We start from the raw sequence: 26,517 nt of genomic DNA on the forward strand, positions 1-26,517 counted from the left end.
TATTTTTTTAACTGAAGGTTTGCATAAAGATGTAACAAATGAATAAATTCATCTAATTGTATGCAGAATTTTCATAAGATTGCAGAAACTTACTAACAGAACAGTTTTATAGTTATTTTTCTTCACATCTGAGAAAATCATATTATCTCCTCGACTAACTCTGACTTAATTTTTGAACATTTTCCACGTCACCTACACTATGTGTCAGTCCTGTCAGTTTGTGGATAAGCATTTTTATTTATTCTTTTAGCAGTTTGAAGATTAAAGGGCTAAAGAGGCTGTTCGTTGCTGTGCTATCATCAATTATATCATAGAAAATTGCTGTTAACCATGTATTGATTTAAAGTGAGAATGAATTTACCAAAGCAATATTCCTCCCCATAAATGAACACCAACCTGTTGCATGTGCATGGTGTTGCAATTTCCAACATGGCCACCAGATGTCAGACAAACACAGGAGAGACACAGTGCTGGACTTTATTTTACCCTTCAGTTTTGTGACTATAGTGTAGATTTAGAACTTAATTTTCAAAAATCCATCAGTCACACTTTCTGTTGTAGTGGTGAGTCATCTTGCAGCAAACAGTCAACTGATGCATCATCCTGATAAACAGAAAAAAAATGACAATATGAGTAGTTAGAGGGGCAGTTTTTATTTTTTTTTGCATTTTAAATTAGAAAAAAATTATTGAACAAAATAATAAGGATTATGTAGGAAAGAGCATTGTTTTAATGATTCCATGATTTTCTATCAGTGCCCACTAGAGGGCAGGAGGAATCTTTCTACTGTGACAGCAGTTTGATCTGGTTTAGCTGGGTCACATTTGGTCCTTGTTTGCGATTGATTAGATTTGTTGCTTCAAATTTCTTTTCTTATTTTATTACTTCTTGGGGAAAAGAATACATTTCTTTAAATAAAACTTCTAGTGACCATTTAAAGCCATCTTCCTGGTGAGGACAATTTTAAAGCACCCTGAACATTAGTTTTGTTCTAGGATGTTGCTCAGGTCGACATCCCTCATGAGCAGAGACTGTATGCAAAGATGGGCAAACCCTCCATGATGTCGCCCACAGGTTTCCTGAAGGACGTTCTTGAAGCTCAGTGTGGTGGGTCCAGCTGTCACCGTCTTGTTTGACTCCTTCTACCGGTAATCCAAACATGAACAAAGAGTTGGAGCAAAGTGAAGCTGCTTTGGGCCATTTGAAATGTCTCTGGTCCTGGACTGTCTGGTGACAGAACCCACCTGTCACTCCAGTGGCCCTAATCATACTTAACTTTAAGCCTTATAACAATTTAAAGATGAGTTATATTCATTGCAGAAAATTCAATGCAGAGACCAAAGTCGTTGTTAGTACCGGGCTGTGAACATGTTTATTTCTGCTGTAAAGCTGGACATTTTGACTTGGAGGTATCTGAGGCTTGAATCACTTTTGGATCCAGCCTCCAGTGGCTATTCAAGGAACTGCAGTTTCTGGCATTTCTACAGTGACTTGACTTTGGAGGTTGCTCCTTGAACTTGAACCCTACCAGGGGAGAAAAATAAATAAATAAGTTTAAAAAAAAAAAAAAACCTTGCATGTTAGGCCAAAGCAAAGGTTTTGATACAGTTTGTATGTTAAAAATTGGCCGGCTTGGCTAAGTTATTTTTATATCCCGAATGATGCCGCAACTGATACTGGGAAGAGAACCAAGACATGGAATCATACCAACAGGAAAACATTCACAAAGAGATGATGACTCAGCACAGGTGGGGGTTTGAAACCTCTCCAGTATCTAATAACACTGGCCTAGTTGGCAAACCAGTCAAACTCACAATGTAGTCAACACCACATGCTTTGGTTTGCGTGTGCATATGTGAGTACCGCCAAGAACAGAGAAATGTACAAGATGATGCGGAGGTGGGATGGGACGAAGGACAACAAGGAGTGAGGTGGAGCCGGAAGACGGTGGAGGAAGATAAACAGATGGACGAGAAGTGGTGGTGAACAAGAGGCCACTGCATAGGAACAGGAACTATATCCGTGCTAAAAGATTCCACAGTTCATCATTTACTTCCAGGGACAATAGTCAGTGACTGTCACAGTCCTTGGTGGCTTTGTACATTACTTCTTGGCAGTGAACCCTTCTCGGCCTCATCCACACATGTACATTGATTTTTGCAGCCTCCTGACAAGGACTGGCTTCTGTGTACTTTTCAAATCCTGCCTGCATCTCAAGTTTTTCAATCCCATGCTTCAATCAATTATTACAACTGATTCTAGATGTTCACCTAACCTGTCAGCTGTGATTTAACGTGAGCAGCCTCTCATTGTCTTGTTTCTTGTGCGTTTCATTCTGTACTACTTGCTCGTAGAGACGTATTAGTCAAGTCTGTTTGCCCCTAATCAGATCCCTAATACTCACCGTCTGCCGATAACGCACACTTTACTTATTGTAGATTAGCTGTAGTACCTGGTTCTGCCACCAAGGGAAGCCTCTTCCTGTTGAATACATTTGTAACCAGGGATGGGGAGGTCCCCGTTAGCAAGCGGAGAGTACTGTTGGGGTTCGGCTAATAAAGGGGTACCGTGATAAAGTCTTCTGTGACGCTTAATGACATCTGGCCAGCGCACATCTATTAGGCAAAGATAGAGTCAGCTGGGACAGAACCATGACTTATAATGGCAATACCAGCATGTTTCCATGTCCAAGGACATGTGGCCAGTGTATTCTATTTTTAAAGTAATTTTTTTGGCCATTTTGGCTTTATTGTATAAGGACGGCCGAGAGAGAGAGACAGGAAAGTGAGGAAGAAGAGTGGGGGAAGGAATTGCAGCAAAGGTCCATGAGCGGGATTCAAATCCATGGCCTCTGCGCTGGGGACTATAGTCCCTGTGCATGAGTCGCCAGCTCAACCAGTTGAGCTATACTGGCAGCCCCAGTGTATTCTATTTGAAATATAAATTGGTCAAATATATATTGAGAATTCTGTATCAATTAAGAACATTTAAAATTCACAACTATGTAGAGATGGACATCAGAAAGTTGTGATCCTGTTGCCCTTCAAGGGGCAAATAATAAAGTCAAAGCTGAAGTTGAAGTCTTTATTATGAAATCCTAAGAAACCTAACATCGTGATCAGGACATCCCTACTTGCCATTAATTTACCATTCTATGTAACTGTTGGCTGGTGGTTATATGTTGTCTCTGTATTGTTTCTGTAGTTCTTCTTTATTTTCATGAGGGGAGATGGGAAACAGGTGAGGGAAAGCCATCAGGCAGCAGGTGTGATGAGACGGGTGCGGGAAGTAAATCTCGGACAGAGACAACTGCTTAGTGATTACAAATTAAAACAGGAAAGACATAAAATGTACACACATAAAACAGAACCTTGACAGACATGACACTCGGTTAATCTGCTACATCATAATAGTAACCGATGCTGCTAAGTTAACCTGCTCTGAAGTCGGCTCTGTTCAAGGTTTTGCAAGGAGAGAAAATTATATAACCTACTCGAAAATGTAAAAAGTAAAATATCTATACTCTGTAGTGTGACTATTTTTTTCCTCAGATTCTTAGTTCTCTCTGCTTCTACTCATGGTTGTGCTGTTTTCATAGCAGTGCAGGAGTTCAGTGAAAAATGAGTCCACAATGAGCAAAACTGTGACAAGAGCAGCAGATTAAATCATTCTTAACAGATTCCAACTTTTTTTTGTTTGTAATATTACAGGAGCTCTGATTCTCCACCAGACTAAACACCAAAATCTCCACACAGTGTGAAGCTCTGTTACTGCTGATATGGCTGAAATGTTACGAGCCAATCACAGCCTACTTTGAAACTAAGTCGACAGCTGTTTGAGGAGTCCAAGTGAAATCCAGAGATGGTTGAAGGTGGTGCAATAGCGACACCTTTCAGATCATATGTCTGAGTTTGCAGAGATTCAGGACGGGTTCCTGTTGCATGAAGGTGTGGTTTATGAACTATGATGTGTTGCGACACCCCTACAGGAAGCAAAACTTAGCTGCTCAGCTACACACAGAGACAGTCAGCAGCGTTTGGAGAGTTATGGTTAACAAAACATACCTCAAGTTTAGACTTGACGGGGAAAAGTGAAACATGGCTAACTGAGTAGTCGTTCTGGGGCTGAGGCAGAGAGCTTTATATTTATGGGTGCGCTGATTTAAGCTTTGAAGGCTGGAAACCATTTGGAATGCAAACAAAGTCTGTCTGTCTCATAAATTCTATTTCCTCATATGAAGCTTGAACTTTGAGCCGTTGGCAGTGTTTCACACTGAGGTTTCTCTGTCTGACGGAGAAGAGCAATGACGGAGCATGTGATGAAAATACTGATAATTGGTGATGGGAAAGTGGGGAAGTCTTCCTTCGTACAACGCTATGTCAACGGGAAGTTCAACAGTACGTACAAGACGACAGTGGGAGGTATGGCTGCTTTAATTTATCATGTTCTTTGAAAAAATGTGCAGGATCCTAGTTGCATTGTGGAAGCGAAGTTCCCTTTGTGAAGACTTGATTTAATGTTGGGGTGCGGATCAGGTGGTAGAGTAAGTCTCCAAGAGTTCAATGGAAGTCAATGTAATGAATATAAAGTGATGAAAGCAGAGCTCTGAGTGTATTGTGAGACTTTATTATTGTAACATGAAAACTGTTCACTGTTGTTTCAGGCTGTTAGAACACGACAACATGACAGCGAAGTTCTCTGATGTCTTTGGCCCAAAAAAAACTTCCCTTTTAAAATTACTTTCACTAGATCACAGTTTACATTAAATACACCATGAGAATTTTATAGCCACAGGGTTTTATGGCTGGTAATGTTGATCTATTCCCTACTTTAGTCCAAATATCTGAATATCTATTGCATGGATTGTAATTAAATTTTGTACAAACATTCGGGCTCTCCATTGGATGGACAGAAATTACCGTGATACCCCAGAAATTTGAGAGACACATTTTAGTGCAGACATTCATCAGTCCCAAATATTGTGTCCCATTAACTTTGATCTATCTGCCTTTTCCTGAAATGCCACCATGAGGTTGACATGTTGGGTTTTCTGTGAGATTTTATTATGACTTTTACATGGATTGCAGCCACAAACTATGTTCCCTATGAGGTGAACTGCGATCCCTTTACCTTCCATCCAGTGCCATCATCATGTCAATATTTCTGTTTGTCCCCCACTTTGGTTGAAGACCAAGTACCTGCCAAAATGAGGTTCCACTGTGTTTAAGCACAGCATTACATAGCTGCTTTTTCTTGTTTCTTTTTTTTTGTATTGAAAAAAAGTGCTGCTGGGCTGTAGAATGTCGAATTTATGGACTTTGTGTACAATCTGAATAATTAGGAATAGAATTACATGAGCTTTGTCTCGTGATTAATTCCAAAAATGTAAAATACACGATGCACAAATTCTGTTAAAACAACTGTCAACATACAAATATTTCTTAGAGAGTATGTGGACCTAAAAGTAAAACACATAGTCATGTTAAAACATGCACAATCCATTTACTGATACTATTATACTAAGCCAACAGTTATTGCATGTCAGTAGTGCTCCATGGACCCTTTGACCGAGAAGAGCAACTAGAAGAGCTCTTCTCTTCGAGGAGGCTGTAATGTGGGGAATTTTTCTTCTCATATTTGGAGTATTCTGTACAAAATTAGATTTGTCTTCTCTGTGGTGTCTTTTTCCTTATTTCTCACTCATCTCTTTCTATGTCTCTAATATGTATTTTTTAATTTAGCGGATTTTTCTGTGAAAGTGCTCCAGTGGTCGGATAAAGAAAAAGTCAGACTGCATCTGTGGGATATCGCAGGTACAAAACATTTTTAGTCGTTGAATACATGAATAGATAAATGGATGGTGCTATGAGGTTTGTATCCTCCCTTCAGGCCAGGAGCGTTTCATATCCATGACCAGGGCCTATTACAAAGGCGCGCTGGGCTGTGTGGTGATGTTTGACGTCACCAGTTCATCCAGCTTCCTCAGGTGTCTCCATTGGAAACAGGACCTGGACAACAAGGCCATGCTGCCCAACGGAGACTCTATCCCCTGTATCCTGCTGGCCAACAAGGTGATTCAGTGCATTTAACTAATGAATGATACACCATAAAAACCCCTCAGGCAGCGTATTTATAAATGAGCAATGTTCCACTTGTTTGGGTGATTGCTTGATGAACTCTTTAGGCTTTTATTTGATTAGATTGCTGCAGTGTTATAAACAGCAGGTTAGACTTGCATGTCTGTAATAGTTTCTATGAATATCTTAACACAACGTTGTTGCAGGGAAAATATCAAACGAACAACCTTCGGAGCTGAAGTATAAGACAGAAAAATTAAAAACAAAAAACACCAAAAACTGCATTGAATGAGTCACCATATGTTTAGTAAATGTCTTACTGCGTCATCCCCCTACCTGTTTCCGTGCAGTGTGACCTGTCCCAGTGGGTCGTGTCAACAGACAGCATCAACAAGTTCAGTCAGGCCAACGGCTTCATCGCTTGGATGGTGACTTCAGTCAAGGACAACAAGAACATTGAAGAAGCTATGAGGTAAGAGAAGACGAGATCAAATATCAGGTGCGGGCTCTGATCAGCCAAAGAATTTATTTTAAGGTGAAAGTATGCAAGCAGAAATAAGAGTTGGATGTAATAAATGGCAAAAAAAAAAAAGAAAGGTAGATAGAAACCGGTTCTATCACACGGGGCCATAAGATAAGAAGAATAATCGATGAAAGCTCAAATGTCCAGTCATTTAGTTTTGAGACCATTTAATTACATTTTACATGCAATATCATTGAGAACATGTAAACATAAAAGTAGCTGATGTTAGATGCTATAAAAGCAAGAAATCTGACACTAAACTTCTGATGAAGCTGCAAAGAGTCACCTTGAAGTGCTAACCAACTAACCCGCAATCATTCCAGTTACCAACCAACCAATTTCCACACAGTGAAACTGAAAATGTTGGGAATCTGAAGAGTCTTAAGGAAGGGCTAACTACAGCTGAGAATCAGTTCACTTTAGCTCGATGTGAGCCAGTGTCAGGCCTCAGAACTGGTCCAAGTCCTTCGTGGTGATTCTGGTGGGCCATTTATCAGGAGTCCACTGACCAGATGTGCTACATTAAGCCTGCTGGGCTCAACAATTTCCCTGAGGTTTCCACCAAGGGGATCAATAAAGTTCTATTCTATTCTATTCTATTCTCACTGTCACTCAACCATCATGTGGTCAGAAAGACTGTTAACTACCAGGTAGAGGCTGTTAAATGGGAAAGTTATTTATCTGGACTTGCCGACCTGTGGTGTGACAACCAGTGTAGACAAGCAGCTCTACACCAGTGTTTAGGAAACGCTGTCTTTCTCAAAACATCTAAAATATTCTATGGTAGATGAAAGGCTCTCTGATTCACTTGTGGCATCTCAGGGTGTTATTTTTGTATGAGTACAGATTTCAGAGTGCAGTTTGGGATGTTCTTGAAAGTTGTCAGCGCATCCTACACACCGCTAACGTTGCTAAATCTGTGGTGTTTCAGGAGGTTGGTGGAGGAGATTCTGTCAGTTCAGTCCAGTCTGGACCCACTGCAGCCCAGTTCTGGAGGCCGCGTTCATCCTCGACTGGACTCGGAGCTTAACAGCAGCACAGGAACAAGATGCTGCTGAAACTCTGCTTGTTCAGTAAAACAGTCAAATCTGGGGTGTAATAGTTCTACAACTCTAAAGTGTTTTTTGTTTTTGTTTTTGTTTTTGTTCTTTTTGATTGAATGACCACAATAGTAATTTCATCTTAAATAGAGACTTTATAGAGACCACTTTATAAATAGACACTATAACTGAAGTATCGACATCACACACTAAAAGGACGACTTATAGTAAGAAATTGAGATGACTGATGTTTGTTTTTGTTGTTTAATTTTTGATGTTGGTGTGTAACAGTGGTGGAGAAATAATTTACATTCTTCACTTAAGTAAAACCACGACAGTAAAATGCTCTGTGATGAATAAAAGTCCTGCACTGGCAATGTTAAGAAAAAGTATGTATGTATATATGTATGTCAAAGTACAAAAAGTAAAAATACTTTATTCAGAACTATGGTCCTTGTGACTGAATATTGATATATATTATATCAGTAGATTATTTCTACTCACACATTAATGTATAGATAGAACCATACTGTATTATTTGTGGAGGCGGAGCTCATTTTAAACTATTTGTTATCCAACTGCAACTAATTGTTATTTTCATAACAGATTATTCTGCTGACTTTCTCCACACTCTAAAAACATAAATCTGTAAAATATATTGGCAGCTCATTGCCCAGACTGTCTCCTGCAATCTCATAAAAATGGAAATTTTCAGTTAATTAACAGTGTATCTTAGCTATAAAATGTTTTTAAAGATTAAAAATAAAAATTAAAAAAAAAACAGACATTTTCTGTATTTTAACAGTGATCCATAGTAAAAACATTTTCTACATGTTAATGGTAATAATAATAATAATAATAGTAATAATCAACCTGTCCAGGGTGTCCCCTGCCTTCGCCCTAAGTCAGCTGGGATAGGCTCCAGCTCCCCTGCGACCCTAGTGAGGATTAAGTGGTGTATAGATAATGGATGGATGGATAATAATAATAACTTTATGTGTATGTCACCTTTCAAAACACAGTTACAAAGTGCTTTAGAGTAAAAACAAATAAGATAAAACAATTAAAAATTTAAAAAAAAAAAAAAAGAGCCCATAAGAAAAAAAATGTTTAAAAAAATGACGTAGTTAAGAAAAGGCCATACGGTAAAAGTGAGTTTTGAGAAGAAATTTAGGAGGACACTGAGTTTTCCTGCCTCAGATCCTCATGCAGGGTGTTCCAGACTTTGGGGGGCCCTAACTAGTTGGTTTAGTTAAAAAAAAAAAAAAAAAAAAAACATTTTAGAAGTTGTTCAAATGCTTTGTGTGCACACATCTGAATTTGTAAAGTAACTACAGCTACCAGATAAACAAACTGAAGTAAAAAAACTGTTTTCCTCTGACAAGCAGTGAAGAAGAAGCAGAAAGTGGCATGAATCAGTTACATTCAACCACTGGTTTGTAATCTGTGCTTTAGTGGCCAAATAAAGTCTAATAACCACAATGATTATGGAGAGCTTATACATTCATTAACAACTACAGCCTACAGCTTCAACAGACTGCTATCATTTGGGTGATAACGAGGCGGTCAGAGAGGAGAAAGAGGCATGAAGGGGAACAGAAGGAGCACAGGGAAGGCGTCTGTGTGATTGCTAAAGGGAAGGCCTCTCGGCGAGAGAACGAGGTGTGGAGCGTGCTCAGTACAGCCGCCAAGTCATCTCCTCCAACACACTGAGTCAGTCGGACACATGGCGTCCCCATGCTCACAACGAGGGCTGCGTTAGTGTGTGCCAGTGAGGCAAATGGTGAGTAGGTGCTGCTGAGTGTGTTTGTCACATGGATATGCATGTGCCTAGAGTTCTTTTCAGACTCGCAATCCTTAAGATTTCTGGCTTTGTCAAACCGTGTGACAGCTTTGTCTCCGTCAGACGCAAGCGGCTTTTGTGTGGATGATGAAGACGTCAAAAAGCCGATGCATGTCAGAGATTCTGCTTTTGGTTTGGATAAGTTCTTCTCATTGCTTAATTTGGATATATTGGTCAGATGAGCTGTTTTTTTTGAGTGTTGACTTTACTTCTAAATCAGCAGATTCTAGTGTGAACTGGACCTGCAGGCACAAAAGAGCAAAACCCACATCACACCCAAGCACACTGGAAGTAAACATGGAATGGACTTTACAGTTTAATTTGCAAGTTTATGTGCAAGTGCCAAATTATGTTTCAATCAATTACAATACCATCCCTCAAGACTTATACACTTATACCTCACCGTCCCTCTGCTGCTGCTGCTGCTGCTGTCCTCACCAGGTGACTCCTGCCAACGTCCGAACTGTGAGAAACGATGATGTAAAATTCACATGGATTCTGAGGTTGGATTGCAACTCTGAGCCTTCAGTCCACACGGGGAAGTGACCTAAATCAGACATGAAAAGATTCCATGTGATTTGTGCAGTTCACATTGTTATGAAAGACTTGTTATGAGTCACATATGAGTGAAGGGGGAAAAAAAGTGATTTGGAGCACTTTTACTCGCATCATGAAAGTCGTCTTTTCATCTCGATGTCCAGTGTTTTACTCCCGAATGTCTGAATGTGTTTGATTGATGAACAATTTAAGAACACAGAAGAAAATGATTCAGGGGACTCATTACCACAAATTTCATTAAATTGATGTTGCAAGGCACATTTTATTTTTATTTTAATGATTGAGGGAAACCTTTTTGGTTACAACCATGTTTTTGAAGAGTTGTGTTGACAATAATGTTGGTAATTAAACATATTTAATGTTGTGTGTAATTGAAATGTCTGTGGTAAATGATTTAAAACAAAGTTAGTTGTGGTATTTAAATGAAATTTAAGTTAAAGATTTCAGCTCCCTAAAAAAAGTAAAAGGTTGTGTTTATCGTACCAATTATTAACCAACTGGTAGTTTAGAATACTTCTAATGCAAATTGTTGTGTTACTTTTTGTTGTTGTTTTTAGCCTATGCATTTGTGTTTAGTTATTCCTTTAATCATCGTTGTCTCCACTGCATCCATTAAAGCAGTGTGTCCTACCTACCCTTCCTCTACTTAGAAGATGTAGCCACCCCATTTCAAACAAATTCCAAATTGAATTTACTCCATATAAGTGCCAGTGTTTCCGATATATTATCAGTTTGTCTATCAGTGAGGCTGAAAGCATACAGTTGCCATGGCGTCACTGACATATAAAGGGTCGCTTGCAGTGGGGGTTGGAACAAAATTGTATTCCAACCCGCCTGTTGGATTTCTTGTGTGCCGCGGTGGTATTTTGAGCTCCGTGTGACGCTGAAGAAAAGGTCAGAGTGACTGAGCACATTTGGATCTATCTTGTGAGAAATATGGATATTCATGAAAAGAGAAATGTTAATCAGATGACCGGGAACGCCTCCAACAACTCATTTACATGGTTATGCGCATCTATCGATTGTTGAAGCATAATAATTATTTTGTCTGAATCATTGTTTTTGGTCCTCTAAAGGTCTCTAAAGTGCTAAGGTCTAACAAGTTGATATTTTACAGATGAGCTAGGAATGACTTCTCCTCAGAATGATTTGATTTTGGGGTCAATCAGTGCAAAAATAGCTCCACTAGAAGTCGAAGGTCACTTTTTTTTTAATTGCTGTATATCTTCAAAAGGGTGGAAGGTAGATTTGTGGTATTTGGTGTAGACAAGCAACCATGTCGGGACTTTGCATTGGTGATGTTACATTTGACCGTGGATGATATTTTAGGGCCGAACTCAAGGTAATAAAGGTTGGCTGTACTGTAACTTGAAAACGTGCAAGATAGAAACATTGAAATTTTGTATTTTGTATTGGAAAGCATATATAGGCTCTTTGGGGATGGAATATTTGACCTTGGATGATGTTTTAAGGTCTAACTCAAGGCCAAATGACAATTTTGCCCAGTAAACCATTATTCCTTCCAACTTACCACAGAATGGGTGTTTTTGTTCACTAATCGTGGTTGGCTGGTTGTCCGAGATAAAATGGATACTATCCATGTATACATAAACCAAAATGGAAATATCAACATTTTTTTTACCTTGAGTTTGACTTTGAAATATCACCCAAAGTCAAATGTCACATCTCCAGTGGGAAGCCTATATATGGTATCCGATACAAACAATGTCTCTATCTTGCACCGTTATCACGTTACAGTGCAGTCAAAATTTATGACTTATGAAATATCACAGCATTGTTGCCTCGCAGCAAGAAGGTTGCCAGTTCGCGTCCCAGTGGGGGCACCGGAATCTTTCTCCATGGAGTTTGTATGGTCTCCCGGTGCAGCGTGGGTTCTCTCCGGGTTCTCCGGCTTCCTCCCACAAGTTCCAAAAACATGTTGAGGTTAATTGGTGATTCTAAATTGTCCGTAGGTGTGAATGTGAGTGTGCTTGGTTGTCTGTCTCTAAGTGTACCCTACTGAGGATTAAGCGGTGTATAGATAATGGATGGATGGATGGATGGATGGATGAAATATCACCCAAGGTCAAATGTAACATCACCAACGGAGAGACCCAACATGGTTGCTTATCTATTTCCACCCTTTTGAAGGTATACATCATTTTTTGAATAAGTGACCTTTGACCTCGAGCGGAGCTAATTTTGCACTGATTGACCCCAAAATGTGATTATTATTTAGGAGTGACCATTATCTTTGTTCATCTACAAAATATTAACTTTTCAGACTTTCGCATTCGAGCCAGAGGCTGTTCACACAGATGGGAGCAGCAACTATAACATGTAATGTGTACATGGATAGGACCCATTTCACCGTGGATAAAGAGCCACCCATGATAAGTGAAGAAAACACCTGTTTTGTGGTAAGCTGGATGGAATAATCGTTTACTGGGGCTCAGTGTAACCACGGTCAGCAGGGACGACTGTATCCCTCTAGTTTATAATTATTTCTGTTGCTCAAAATATGAATGAGAAATCAGAGGAAAGTAGCTGCTGCTGCTGCCTTCTGATTTCAGCACCATGGAAGCTTAGGTTTGTTTTTCTGTTTTGTTTTACAGCAGTTTTGAAGTTAAAATTCATAGATTTTTTTTTCCTGATCTTTGTGTGAATGAGAGGGAAGCTTATGAAAGTGTGCCATGCATGTTAGTACTTTTATGAATAAACCGCCCTCGTGCATGAATCATGCATCTATAATATTCTAATTTTGCACTTGATCTATGGGGATGATGATAACGATGATGATACAGAAAAACAGAAATGCATGGCAAAGATGTCATACTGTCAGTATATATGACATCCTCATGTATTTTAACAAATCATAGCATCAGAGGCGTTTGTGTCATATTAAGAGGAGCAAATTGACAAATTTGACAAAACTGGTAGGGCTCTCTTGTGTACAAATCTCAAACATGCCACCAGAAAGCTGCATGTGGAATATTTAACAATGACTTTTTATTTGGAAAAACTGCACATTTTAAATCAGCAAAGAAACACCTCAAAATCCAGTTATTTTGTTTGCAGAAATGAGCTCCACTCAGGTCAAAGACAAAAGACAAGATCATATTGCTACTGTTTTAGCCTCATCAGTCAGTTTTAGAATTTATTTTCACCTGTAAGGCACCGCTACACTGCTGAAGCCAGAGTGCAGCCTCCGATCCTCAGGCTGTTCTCCGCTCGTTTGTTCCTGCAGTGGGCATTTGACAAAACCCCGCTTGAGCTGTGTAGCGTGTGTGTTTGCACTTCGGCATGGATTTTTCTATCTCTGTATCTGTTGGGTTCTATTCTTGTCAACGAGTTGGAGGAAGAAAGGCAGAAGCTCCGAGCTCTGAGTCAGGCGCTCAGTACAATCCCCGGAAAACCCTCAAACGTTGGACAGATGGAGACACTGTCAAAGTGTCCATTTGTCAGCGGTTAGCAATTACCACACATATGTCAGCATTCCTCAGTCATCATATATCATGATGGATCATAGATCATCATAGATTCGGGGAATTCGCTCCACAAATGAAAGGATTTTTAATTACCTGAAAACTGTCCAGACATGTTAAGATACGGGAGATGATCTGAAGTCCTGAAGTCAAACTCAATAAAGAGTAAGTTGTCAAGCCAAGTGATCAAGTTACCACAAGTTGTTTTTAGTTGTAAATTAAGTAACACAAAATTCAAAGTTTAAATGACACACAACATTCAGTTGAAGCAATTATTAACATGATCATATCAACCCAATCTGTCAAAATAATGCTTGAATGGCGAGTGTGCGTAAGCATAGTTTACGGGTTCAAGGCTCATACAAGGACACTTCAGTGGGGTCTCTTAGCTGCTAATGGACACATTTGCATTTGAAAAAAAAAAACAATCTGCATATTTTCTGTACTGGAACCTTTTTAGAGATGAAAATTCAGATTTTCTACTTTCTTAGACACAGTAGTTGCCTTCAGGTATAAACTGCTTTAATTTGGGCTGTCAGTATTCATTCAATTTCAAACCGTTTGTCCAACTTGATACCAAATAATGAAAATAAAGCTTTCAAAATCTATCTTTTTTTTTCTGCGTCACAGCTTCCTGGTATTTTTTTAGGCATGTCTGTGGCCCAGGTGGTGGAGAGTTTTTGCAATTATCATTCATTCATGATTCTGTGAAAGGGAACGGAGCATCGCCGGCCTGCACAAAGGGCCATGAAGTGTCCTTACTGATGCAGCAAACATCTGTTGCGCTCCTTGTACTTCAAATGGAGGTTTTCAGCCCCTGTTAGTAGATCCATTTGTGCATGTGCTGCTGTGGTTCATATCTCTAGCCTCTGGATAATAAACAGCTAAGGGGATGATTTTTTTCTTCATCACCTGGACACTCCTCCTAATTGTGCACCAACATCATGTTTCTCAGATATGTTTGACTTTAAAAAGCAGCTCAAGAACCATCCGTAAAAGCATCTGTTCAGTTAGTTTCTGCATGTCATTCGTTTGTGTTATTTTGTAAGGTATGTTCTTGATGGAAGCTATAAAAATAAAATATTCTTCACATAAGAAAAAAGTGTAAAAACCCAATTTCTGGCAGCTGAAGTTTTAAAATTAAAGGCGTCCTTGAGGCCAACAGGCAATACATCGGAAAAAAGCTGATTTTAATGTGACACTTCCCTCAATATTAAAACTTCCTCGAGGAAAAAAGGCCTAAAAGACGAGGGCCGATGTTAAAATGACTATTATATCGTTGAATCACAAAATGAACAACTGGAACATTAGCACAAAACAAACACACACACAAAAATAACAATGTTTTGCATCTATTTAGAGATTCTTTTCTTTCCCGGTCAACAGAATGGATGATGACAACGCAGTCTGGCATCGGCACATGTATCTCCTCCCTGACTTGCTTCACTGTTTATCAGCCGTGACGCTCGCAGGCAGCAGCGTAGGAGGCCTCCCACCGGCTCATGTGGGCAGGCGGACTGAGCGCCCCCTCGCATGTCAAAGCTTTTTCTGCTCTGGTACAAAGAATGCCAGAGATAGAAGGAACCGGTCCGCTTGTGTCGTGACCATAAACACCACTTAGGGTCCACCGGAACTTGTGCTGCTGCCAAATCACTGCCTGCATATTGCGTTCTGGTTTTGAAATGGCTTTCAGATGACTGTCCTTCATTTCCTCAGGTCTGTTATACACTTAGTCATGCAAAGGATCTGTCGTCACCACTTAAATCCAAAGGTGTAAGATAAAAGTTCTGATGTAGTGATTTAGGTAGACCTTTGAAGCGTCAAGCATTACTTTGATGGGTCAGTTTGGGGCAATAATGTAGATAATTGCATCAACTTCATATTGTGTGTAACTTAAACCGAAATTTCTGGTGGGTACAATGTATGTGCTTTCGATTTCATGCAGGCAATCTAAAATCTCAGCTTGAACAACCTGCAAACCTCTCTTCATTGGCTTCCTGCGAGAGTCAATAGGACTGCTGCAAAGAAGAGAAGAAGAAGAAAGCTGCTTGGACCAAGAAAAAAAAGCTCAAGAAATTGACATTAGACCACAGGAAACCTGACCTTTGCTTTGAGGAGTCCAGATGTGAGACTCTTGGTTGCAGACTTATTTTGGGAAATGTGTCTTCATGGTTAATATTCCAGCAGGACAGTGAGCTAACACACCTGCAGGATCTGTCAATTCTGTCTGGCAAAGGAACAGAGTGATACATCAGATGACCCGACCTCCACAATCCAACCAACCTAAAACCCAGCTGAAATGATTTGAGATGAGGAGGAGCACAGAGGGAAGGAAAAACAGGCAAAAGGTGCTTTACATATGTGGCTACTCTTTCGAAATCCAAATGAAGCTGTCAGGAGAATGAACAGTGTGTCTAAAAAAAATCTAAACATATTTTGTATTGCTTACGATTTTACTGACTACATAAATCTGAAAGTGTATTTGATCATTTTAATGTCTTCAGTTTTGTACTAGAAAGTAAAAAAAAAAAAAAAGTTTGAGTAATAAAGTGTCAAAAACCTTTTTCTGCTCCTTTATATTTTCTTTTTTTTTCTTCATCTCATTAGAGTTCGTACAAGTACGTAAGAAAAACTTTACTTTGTTTCTTAGTGGAAGCACAATTGTTGGCTACTTTAACCAGAGTATAATCCAAAAACTGTAACTGTACTTGTATACATCTATGCCTCATGATCCAGCCGCTGCAGGTGAAGGCAAAGCTCCCCCCACGTATGTAAATTACGACGCCTCTGCGAAAGAATTTGTTGATTCTGCAAGAAGCAAACGTCAAAACTAAACGAAGCCTTGAGACGAGACGTCAGCACGCCAGCAGCACGTTCAGGGAGTCGCACAAGGAGAGATGGTGTTTTCTACGTCTGACCCCCTTCTGGAGTAAAACAAACAACTGCATGACGGATTAAACTACGACTGAGTTGGATAACGGCACAGAAGCTCCAGCACCAATGAAGGACACATTGCTCAAAGCTTTTCTTCACAGTAAAGGATTTTTGAAATAATTCAGCTGAGAGACGTAACTTCCCCTGATGCCTTAAGAATGTGAGTCAACTGCTTTTCTTTTTCTTTTAATGAATGTTTAAAGTCATCTTATGAAATCTGTACGTGTAACTGAGTTACATGAACTTACTATAACTAAACCAGATCAGTGAACTAAAGACGTTGAGTTGAATCAACTGGTTGCTGGAAAACTCGCCTTCTTTTCACATTTTGTATGTTTTAAGAGTTTCTTTTTCATTTAACTCCAAGGACAACTGCTGAAACCACTTTTAACCAGAATCAGTACAAAGTGTTTCTGTGGCACTGCTCCCAGTCCCAGTGAGATAAGACATGAATCCAGTTTAACACTAGCCTTTGTCATGGTTAGAACTTTTGTTTTTTAGGAAAAGAAACGATAATAACCTAATTTAACATGTGTTAAAGACACACAGCCAGTTTCTGTATTCCTAAAATACCAAAAAACAATTGTCTTTGTGGAGTTTAACTCCAACAAAGCATCACGGAAAGTCTGCTTATATCCTGGTTTTGTTTCCGATTAACTTCATGTAATGAGTTGAGTGAACTTTTAGCTTTTCATTCATTTAACTCAAAATTTTAAGTCAAAATATCCAAATGCTCAGTGACAGTACAAAATAAACTTTAAATTAAATTAACTACAAATGAGCAAAATTATATATATTATATATATCTACAATAAGAAATCTAGAAAAGTTGATGTGACTAAATTCCTGATGTTTTACAGTGTTTCTGAAGAAAGTGAAAATTAGGCAGCAACCTACATCTGCTTCTATGTTTAGGTATTTTACCCGTTTGTTTTATTCTTTACTTTTTTATTTATTATCATTTCCTGAATTATTCATTGCTGTGCAAAAACACACAAGTGTTTAGAAGAATAACTGTGATAAATGAGAGTCTGATGATAACTCAGGGGTTGAGGTGAACGAGCGGGCTGAATGAGAACATGTCTGATGACGCTGCTGTAAACATGGCAGATGCAGGGAGACTCATTTCGGGGATTGTTTATGTCAAGGTTCCTCAACCAACAGATCCTCAACCATCTGCTGATAGACAGTCATAGACAGCAAGAAACGTCAGACAGACAGCGTGTGGAATGAGGAAAAAGATAGAAACAGCACAGTCCAGGCCGAGCAGTCGCGTTGAACTGACCCACATCATAACCTGGTTAAAATGCACCTGTTATGTCACTCTCACCCCAGATAGCACATAGGACATATACATACATGGAGGTCTTGTAGGATAGAACACACACTGCATGTCAGCATGTGATTTCTTTATGTAGGTTTTTTTTTAATATATAATTTAACATCTGACAGCAATGAAATGTCAAGATATTCTGATAATATAGTATCAAAATGTATTCGATGTGAGGCGCATGGACAGTGGAGCACGTGAGATAAACAGGAAAAGACTAAAGAAGACAGTTAGCAGAGAGAAGAGAAACAGCAAATGACTGCAGTGACAGCAGAAAAACACGAGGAGCGATAGGAAGGACGACTGAACGCAAATAAACCAGCGATGCCAGAAACAAATGACGATGGTTTTATCAACCCCGTTACTTGGCCTTGTGGATTTTACACTTGTAAACACAACACTCATATATCCAACTTCTGAAAGCCTCACTCTGGTACGCAGGATCATGTGTCGTAGAGGACAAATATTTCTTATTTACTGTTCTGATTCTTTGGAGAAAAAAAGGCCATTTTGCAGGTTCACTAATGAATGTAAGATGATGTCTGTTCGCAACGAGCCAAATTGCAACATATGGTATCAATCTGCGGCACATCTGGCACATGGCTGCCATTCAGTTGTGTCTCATTTGAGAGCTCAAAATCAGACCAAGTATATGAATGACAGTGACTGGAAGGGGACAAAATGTTTTGCTTATTGCTGCACTGTACATCATATAGTGTAAACCAGAGTAGTTTGAATTTCTCACAAGTGCAGGCATCCCTGGTGATTTGTGATATGACTTTATTTTTTATGTCAGGAATGCAAATCCATCCATCCATTATCTATACACCGCTTAATCCTCACGAGGGTCGCGGGGTGCTGGAGTCTATCCCAGCCGACTTAGGGTGAAGGCAGGGGACACCCTGGACAGGTCACCAGTCTATCACAGGGCTACACTTAGAGACAGACAACCAAGCACACTCACATTCACACCTACGGACAATTTAGAATCACCAATTAACCTCAACATGTTTTTGGACTGTGTGGGAGGAAGTCGGAGAACCTGGAGAGAACCCACGCTGCACGGGGAGAACATGCAAACTCCACACAGAAAGATTCCGGTGCCCCCACCGGGATGCGAACTGGCAGCCTTCTTGCTGCGAGGCAACAGTGCTACCAACTGCACCACCTTGCAGCCCCAGGAATGTAAATATAAAAAAAAATAAAATTACAGTGAAGTTATAATCTCTATGTTTGCAATTTGTACTTGGTCCACCAGTTCAAAATTTGTTGCCAATAATCAAACAAACAAACAAACAAAAATCACTTCTGTATGAACAGTTAAAGTCAGAACTGTAATACATTTGCATAGAATTGTAAAGTTTCTTTTTTTTATTATTGCAACACAGTATCTCCAAAAAGTGAAGTGGTCTGCATACTTCATGGAGTAAAAACTATGGTTTAACACTGCTACTAAAAGACAGAGGCATGAAAGAATAAGGCTGTCGGCAGTGTCGCCTCACAAGAATCAGCCTCTGAGCTCCTCCCACATCTTCACACAGGGTAAATTCGGACGATGTGACTCCATGAGCGCTGGCGACTGCCCAGGATGTACCTGCTGTTTGCTTGTCACTAAACCCGGCTAATACACACTGAGAGCTAACATGTAGTAACATTAACTTGTGATATAAATAAATAGGCCACCAGTGATTGTCTCATACCGCTCACCTTGGAAGAATGAATCATGTAGTAAGGGCAACAAGGATTTACAAAGTGCAAAGCAGGATACACAGAAGGCAACACAGCAAGAAATAATGTTATAAGTTAAAAAAAAGATTGAAAAATGCAATGTGTCGTAATTATTAAATACAAATAAAATAATGAAAGTAATTAAACCTTAATAACAAAGTCAACTCACTGTTTTTTTTTTAAAGCACTCTAGCCAAATTGCTCTCTAGAAGACATGTAAGAGATTTTACCTGACAGGTTATATTGTTAAGATTAAGACACTACAATATTATATAAAATACTGATTTACCTGGCTCAGTCAAATGTTAATGTTAAGAATCTAAAATATTCTATACTGCAATGAGCAATCAAAAGTCTAATAAGTAATAAAGGGGCGACATTTAAGTGACACTTAAGTGAGTGTAAAGAAAATAGGTTTGAGAGTTGATTTACAAGAATAAACTGATATAATGTGTTTATGAATAAAGTGTCGTTTTTGGCACCGTCTGCATCATTTTAAAATAAGAACAACCTTAAGTAAATAATGGCCACTTTATCCATTAGGTGATGCATTCACTAAAACAGCAGCTTGTCCTGAAAGAACAACATTATGAAGCTTTCTCTTCTCGCAGTCTCAGCCTGAACTGCTGCTCCCGCTGGCTGCAGCCGTATGAATGGACTTCCGCATTTCCATGCCACTTAAACGTGACCCGCTATATGTCACGTGACTTCAAACTGACCAATGGGAACGTTTGTTTCGAAGCACGTCGCTCTTCACGTTCGACAGAGCTGGTGATGCGTTCTGGTGCCGTGGGACAGAAATAGATTCTGATTTAATTGACGTTAGATTATCGTTCACAAAGACTCAGTTAAAAAAACAAAAAAAACAATCAATCAATCAATCAATCAGACTATATATGTACAATACTTTTCAAACAAATGAAACACAAAAGGTTTTACAGAGCAAAAGGAATTAAACAAAAAAATAAATAAACACAAGACACAAAGACATAAACACAACACATAAATAAGACAACAGTCAAAAAAAATGAAATGATAAAAATATTTAAAATACATAAAAAAATAATTATATATACATACCTGGATAATTTAAACATTAGAGTTAAGAGCCTACAATATAACTTAATACGCACATGTACCTGAGAAACGCAAATACTACAGTTACGACTCTATAATACTGCACAAAATGCACCTTTACGTGACTTTAATATTATGGTTAAGAGCCCACAACATTACATGAAATAAAAAATCTAATATAGATATTCACTGTAGGACCAGGGCCCTAAAAATATCATATACAAAAAAACAGCTTCACCTGACAAATCTAAATATTTGGATTCAGACCTTATAATATTACATAAAATACGAATGTACATAACTAAATTATTTATTGAGACTTAGACTCTACAATACTATGTAATAGGTGAACATACTTGAGGGTTTTAATTAAACCAAAATACTGCAATATTATATAGTGTTAATTTACCGCACAAAATAAAATCTTGAGGTTCCTATAGTGCAATATTTCACATACTTAAAATGTATCCAACCGTCTCCACTGTTGTAGAAATATGTAAGAAAAAACTGCATCACTTACATAAATCAAAACTGACTAATTGGCAGCGCAACCATAACTTTATTATTGACATTGTTGACGCTTTCAGCAACAGGAGCTTGTGTTGTGTTTCTCTGTGCCCTCAGCGCCGTGAACGCAGCACGAGATGAGGATAAGAGGACGGAACATGCGCAGTGAGCCAAACTCTTATGAAACAAAGTAGTGCAGCAGCAGGTAAAGGGAGACAACAGAGATCCGCCGGTAGCGGCCACTGACCCGGCTGAAAACACTACCCAGAGCACCAGAACCGAGGGAAGAAATGCTACGTTCTTTGGGCTTGACATAAATACAACCTCCGGGGAGGCAGCACAAGGTAAGTCGGCTCTTTTGACCGCTTTTTTCGGGGTTTGTTTTAAAAGGAACGCGGGTGTACTTCTATAAACAGCGCCACTAGTTACATAAGCATCGCTCTGGTGACCCCGTTTTGCGAGACGTAAATGTTATTTCCTTTGCGACGACTTGAAGTTGAAGACAGATTTACATTTTTTCGAGACTTGCTAAAACTCCCAGATGCTTCTCTGGGCACTGTTTGTGCTGTTGTTCGCTTGTAATGTGAACAAAACTGAATTCACATAAGGTGGATAGAGTGTTCCATATAGACGGTGTGACCTAATTTCCATTTGGAGAAGTCATAGGAGCCATCAGAGTGACTTGACACTTGGATTTTAGCAACAAACCCCACTTTTATAAAAGCCTTTTGCATATTATTGTGCAGCATTGTAAAGTGTATAAATGTAAAATATATAATCAAACCATAATAAGTTGATTTTAATGTGAGAAATTGGTGTTTTTTGTTCTGTATTGATTTAATGTTTTGATTGCAAGATTGTGAAATACTCCTTAATTTCCTTAGGATTTTTTCTTTTTCTTTTTATCACTATTGATATTTGTTATTGTCCCAATTACCGAACAATCACAAGCCTGCAATCAGTTTTTTCCATTACCACCTATTTTCACACACACATAGCCTTAAATAATTTAATTTATTATAATATGATCTGTTAATGTTATATTCTCATAATTAAATACAGCCACCATGTTTTTTAAAAAAAGAAAATAAAAATGCATTTATTCTGCATGGCATTGTAACTGGAGTAGATTTATTTGTGAATTGCAGATAAGATACTGATGACAAATGGTTTTCGCGTCACCGAGGCTCCCCTAAAATCTGGGCTCCGTCTGTTGGGTCATCTCGCCAGAAAAACTAACGGCGCAAAATTTCTAGATGTCACACTGTAAGAATTAGGACTGTGGCAGAAATCGTGATTCATTATGTTTATTTATTTATTTTTAGGTTGCAATGATCAGGTCTTGTGGTAAACCACGTTCATCAAAGATCATGCAACATGTAGTAACGGATGCTTTGGAGACATGTCAGTTTCGAAAATAGGCTCTCTGAACAAACCGACTTTCAACTGTTCTACTTTTGTTTTGCCAAATAAATAACGTTTCCTTTATTTAAATCAATGCTAGAATCCCCCCTACAACCCTCTTTAAACCTTACTGAGTAAAACTTGGTTTGGTCCAGCGAAGAGCTTTTAAAGTGCAGCAAGAGTTGTATACAAGGTCGCCAATCATACTGTGCATGGTTTATTAATGGATCACTGTGACTACGGATGAATTGATCCACCGTGCACATCTAATTTTTGAATTTTTAAGGCACTTCATAGAGGGAGGCAGCTGGATCGATGCAAAGTAAAGTGGATTTCAGGTGTGACCCAGTTCCACTGTGAGAAAAATAATTAAAGGTCTTAACTTCTCAAAGTCAATTTATACCGTTAATTAACCTTAATTCACAAATTTCCCACTGATTGCTTTCTTCTACTGTCTTCCCAGTTGGCCAGTCAATATTAAAACATTTTCCAAACTCGCTGAACTTTATTTCAAATCTTAGTTTCCAAAGATACTCGATATGTGGGGTTACATTTTAGAGAAATGGTGGACAACTGAAGGAAATCTTCAACCAATATTTCAGTCACGCTATCTATAGATTAACTACATGAGCGACCGCACTTACCTGCTACTTATTAGCCTAAATGAATTCTAAACAAGCCTAACAAGCTGATATGTGCTACATACTGAGTCATTTATACTGAAATGACTTGGAGTAGACCGTCGTGCATTGGCCCAGATTCATACAAAGTCTGACAAAATTATATCAACTGGTGACAGCACAAGAACTATTGAGAAATGTAATGCAGACAAGCTAGCCTGCTGTTTCTAGGTGATCTGGCATGTTGGTTGTTGAGCAATAATGTACAAACTGCGACAATCTGTGACATAGTTTGGAGTTGATTCGGAGTAAATGTTCACTAAACGTGAAATAAGTTAGACCCAGTCAGTCTCTGTTGCATCGGGCGAGTTCAAAGTTGTGAAATCGTGGGGGCGTTCACAGGTAGTCCGATTCCCCTGCTGCCAAAAATAATGCATTAATCCTTTTGAAAGTTGTCGATGGTTGGATTTCTCCTCATGAAAGAGACACTGGCTAATGAGAATTTGGTTGATGAGAGCATATTGACTAACCAGTCAACCAATCAACTTGGACACTCCACCCCAGAGAAACGTCCATAAAAGTTGCGTAAAACTGATATCAGGGTAGCATTGTGTTCGATGTCCTGGTGAATGTGAGAACGCTTCCCTGGCATTCAGTTCTGAGCGCATATATGTGTTGTCTTGGCAGGACAGTTTGTTCCTGACCTTAGGCAAAGTAGTTTGACAAAAATAATCTTAACACAATGCGTGCATTTACTAAAGCTTTCTGCTTTTGTAGTCTTCATTAGCAAACAGAGTTGGTTCAGATGTCATCACATGATCTAGGTGGAACTTTCAAGCCCATAAAACAACATTTTTGATGCTGCTCTTACTCGATTCTCGTCATTTACCTGCTTCAGTGAACGGGTGCTGCTTAAATCCAGTTTAATGCTGCTGTTCATATCTGGTCCTTATTTGTAAAATCAAAAACCTCTGAAGTGAGACGCATGTACTGAGAAGCGGTTGGATCAGGGAACACAATGTACAGTTTGCCTGCGTCTGTACTCGTTAGTGTTTATGCGAGTGTTTTTATACGATTTTGAATGGAGCCTGCTGACCAACAAGGTTTCATTGAAGTTCTGACTCATTCAGTCAGTCATGCACACGCAGAGTAGCAGTATCTTAGTGAAAGAAGCTCCAGGCGAGCTAAACGTCAGCCTGCCACCCAGCAAATTAGCCATTTAAATGAGTCTGCGCCTGCCTGTCTGTCAGGAACATTCTGTCTTTCTTCCAATGCTATCAGCTGCTCAGTTTACCAGCCAGCTCCTGAAATCCATATCGGTGTCTGGAGGCACGCTTCCTCATATAGACGACTGAATGTAGAGTATATGGCTTTTGTAGAAGGAAAAAAAAAAACAACAAAAATTGGTTTAAGACAAAGTCCTCACAAGGGCTTACAAATGCAATACCTGGTAGACACAAAATGGCAGTAAAAGTTGACCTGTATTTTGCAGGTATATTCCAAAGTGTCACCTGTTGCACTGACAGAGTATTAATGTTTTAATGTCGTGTCCATGGTGAGGCTTTTGACCCTATTTGACACTATTCAGTTTTGTTCTCTCTGACTATCTGCCAATCTAATCAGTCATCCACTAACTTTGCGTCACGCATTCAGGTTGCATGTTAGCACGCTGACAATTTCACAGAAAGCTTCATCCTTCATTGCTGTTATGGTAAATCATGCTTTGCAGTAGTTTGCATAGTTTCTTTCTTAGATTACATATAATAACATTTTTACACAAATTGGGCTTCATCCTGCTTTTGCTGCATGTGAAATTTGTGTTGTATGAATAAAGAAAGAAATGAATCACAAATTTGTCGCCGGGCTGAGCAAACCAAGAAACAGCCACAGAGGCTCCTCACTAGCCACAATATGTTTGTTTTATACAAAGCCCTCGTCAGTTTTTCTTTGTTTGGATAATTGTATGGATTTTTGCCTATATAAAACATAGCTGAAAGACAGGAAAGACTGGAAAGTACAGATAAGAGCAACAAAAAGGTCCAAAGCTGGATTTGAACCAGGGTCATTGTTTGTGTCTCAGCCAGCCGAGCCACCACAGCGCATGCAGGCCATTCCTTTTTATTTTACCTTGAAGTAATAAAATCTAAAAGTTCACAGAGCCAAAGGTCACATTTCCAACTTTTGTCTGACCAAAGCCCAAAAGTATTCGATTCATATGGATTAAAAAAATACATTATTTTGCACTTATGTTGAGCTTCGCTTCACTGTTGGTTTCCCTTCTCGGACAAATACCTAAAAATGATTCTGCCAGCAATAGAAAGCACAGAAAGTCTTGTTCTATTCTCAGCACCTCCCGCGCTGTTGGCAGCTGATACCACTTGGATGCATCACTTATCTCTCCTGCTGGGAGGCATTCAGTTTTGTACGAGCAGTTATTGCACTGTAAAAGAAAGAAAGGAAACGAAGAAGCAGGTGGCAGCATCACATTTTGCTTTGTACAAACACTGCTGTCATCTTCATTCAATTTGACAAATGAAACATTTTGCCACCATTCAGTCATTTCCAGCGCTTCGCTGTTGAGTTCGAGCAGCTCGGTCAATCTTCTTCGTCTTTTCTTTCGTTCAGAGTAAAATGGCCCCAAATTCCATCCACTGGTTCCGCAAGGGCCTCCGTCTCCACGACAACCCTGCACTACGGGAGGCGGTCCGGGGGGCGGGCACAGTGCGCTGCGTTTACTTCCTGGACCCGTGGTTTGCCGGTTCCTCCAACGTAGGAGTCAACAGGTGGAGGTAAGACAGCGGTTTCTTTTCTTTCTGTCTTTATTTTGGTTTGATAGTTGGCTTGATATCATATTACGCAACGGTTTTACAAAGTCGTGTCCTCTAAACTTGACCTCGCCAACCCCCATGCAGACACGCATCAAAAACATGAGGGTGGGTGAGATTTAGAAGACAGGAAAATAAGAGGAAAATCTATTTTGCAACATGAAAAATTATCACAGGTTCACAGGTCCTCTAGCGTTTTCTTTTCAGACCTGCAAATAAATATCCTTCTGTTTTAACTTGAAAGAAATGTGTTTACAAAATCGCCAAAATTACGCCCTTTATCAGAATCTTTCCCACAGTTCCTGCATCACTCATCTGTGATATGCAATTTGGTAATTCGAAACGTAACCAAATCTAAGCTAAAAATTAGGATATTTCATCAAAGTCACTTTATCTTTGGCAGATTTTAAAATCAAAAGAAGGAAAGGCACGCACATCCCCGAGGCCCACTGGGTTGGGTGCTGGATTGCAAAATGTCAAAAATGAGAAAAGACAAGAAGAACGTGTGCGGATCGTTCTTCTTTTCTTTTCTCAGATTTTAAAATCAAACCTGTAGAATAAACTGT

General features: G+C 39.2%; 2 protein-coding genes across 2 annotated transcripts in view; both read left to right on the plus strand.

The window, feature by feature from the left end:
* Nucleotides 1-4,005: 4,005 nt before the first annotated feature.
* LOC103358257 (ras-related protein Rab-7L1-like) lies at nucleotides 4,006-8,029 on the plus strand. Its single transcript, XM_008283151.1, has 5 exons — nucleotides 4,006-4,421; nucleotides 5,742-5,813; nucleotides 5,890-6,071; nucleotides 6,428-6,549; nucleotides 7,532-8,029. The coding sequence occupies exons 1-5, from the start codon at nucleotides 4,304-4,306 to the stop codon at nucleotides 7,656-7,658; spliced, it is 621 nt and encodes a 206-aa protein (XP_008281373.1). The 5' UTR covers nucleotides 4,006-4,303; the 3' UTR covers nucleotides 7,659-8,029.
* A 13,269-nt stretch (nucleotides 8,030-21,298) lies between these two features.
* The window catches only part of LOC103358259 (cryptochrome-1-like), a 42,975-nt gene continuing 37,756 nt past the window's right edge, over nucleotides 21,299-26,517 (plus strand). The window contains exons 1-2 of the mRNA XM_008283154.1: nucleotides 21,299-21,446; nucleotides 25,752-25,915. Of these exons, the coding sequence (XP_008281376.1) occupies nucleotides 25,758-25,915 (158 nt within the window). The 5' untranslated portion in view covers nucleotides 21,299-21,446; nucleotides 25,752-25,757. The remainder of the gene's footprint in view (nucleotides 21,447-25,751; nucleotides 25,916-26,517) is intronic.

This window comes from Stegastes partitus, unplaced genomic scaffold (genome assembly GCF_000690725.1).
Source record: "Stegastes partitus isolate 25-593 unplaced genomic scaffold, Stegastes_partitus-1.0.2 Scaffold299, whole genome shotgun sequence".
Lineage (NCBI taxonomy): Eukaryota > Metazoa > Chordata > Actinopteri > Pomacentridae > Stegastes > Stegastes partitus.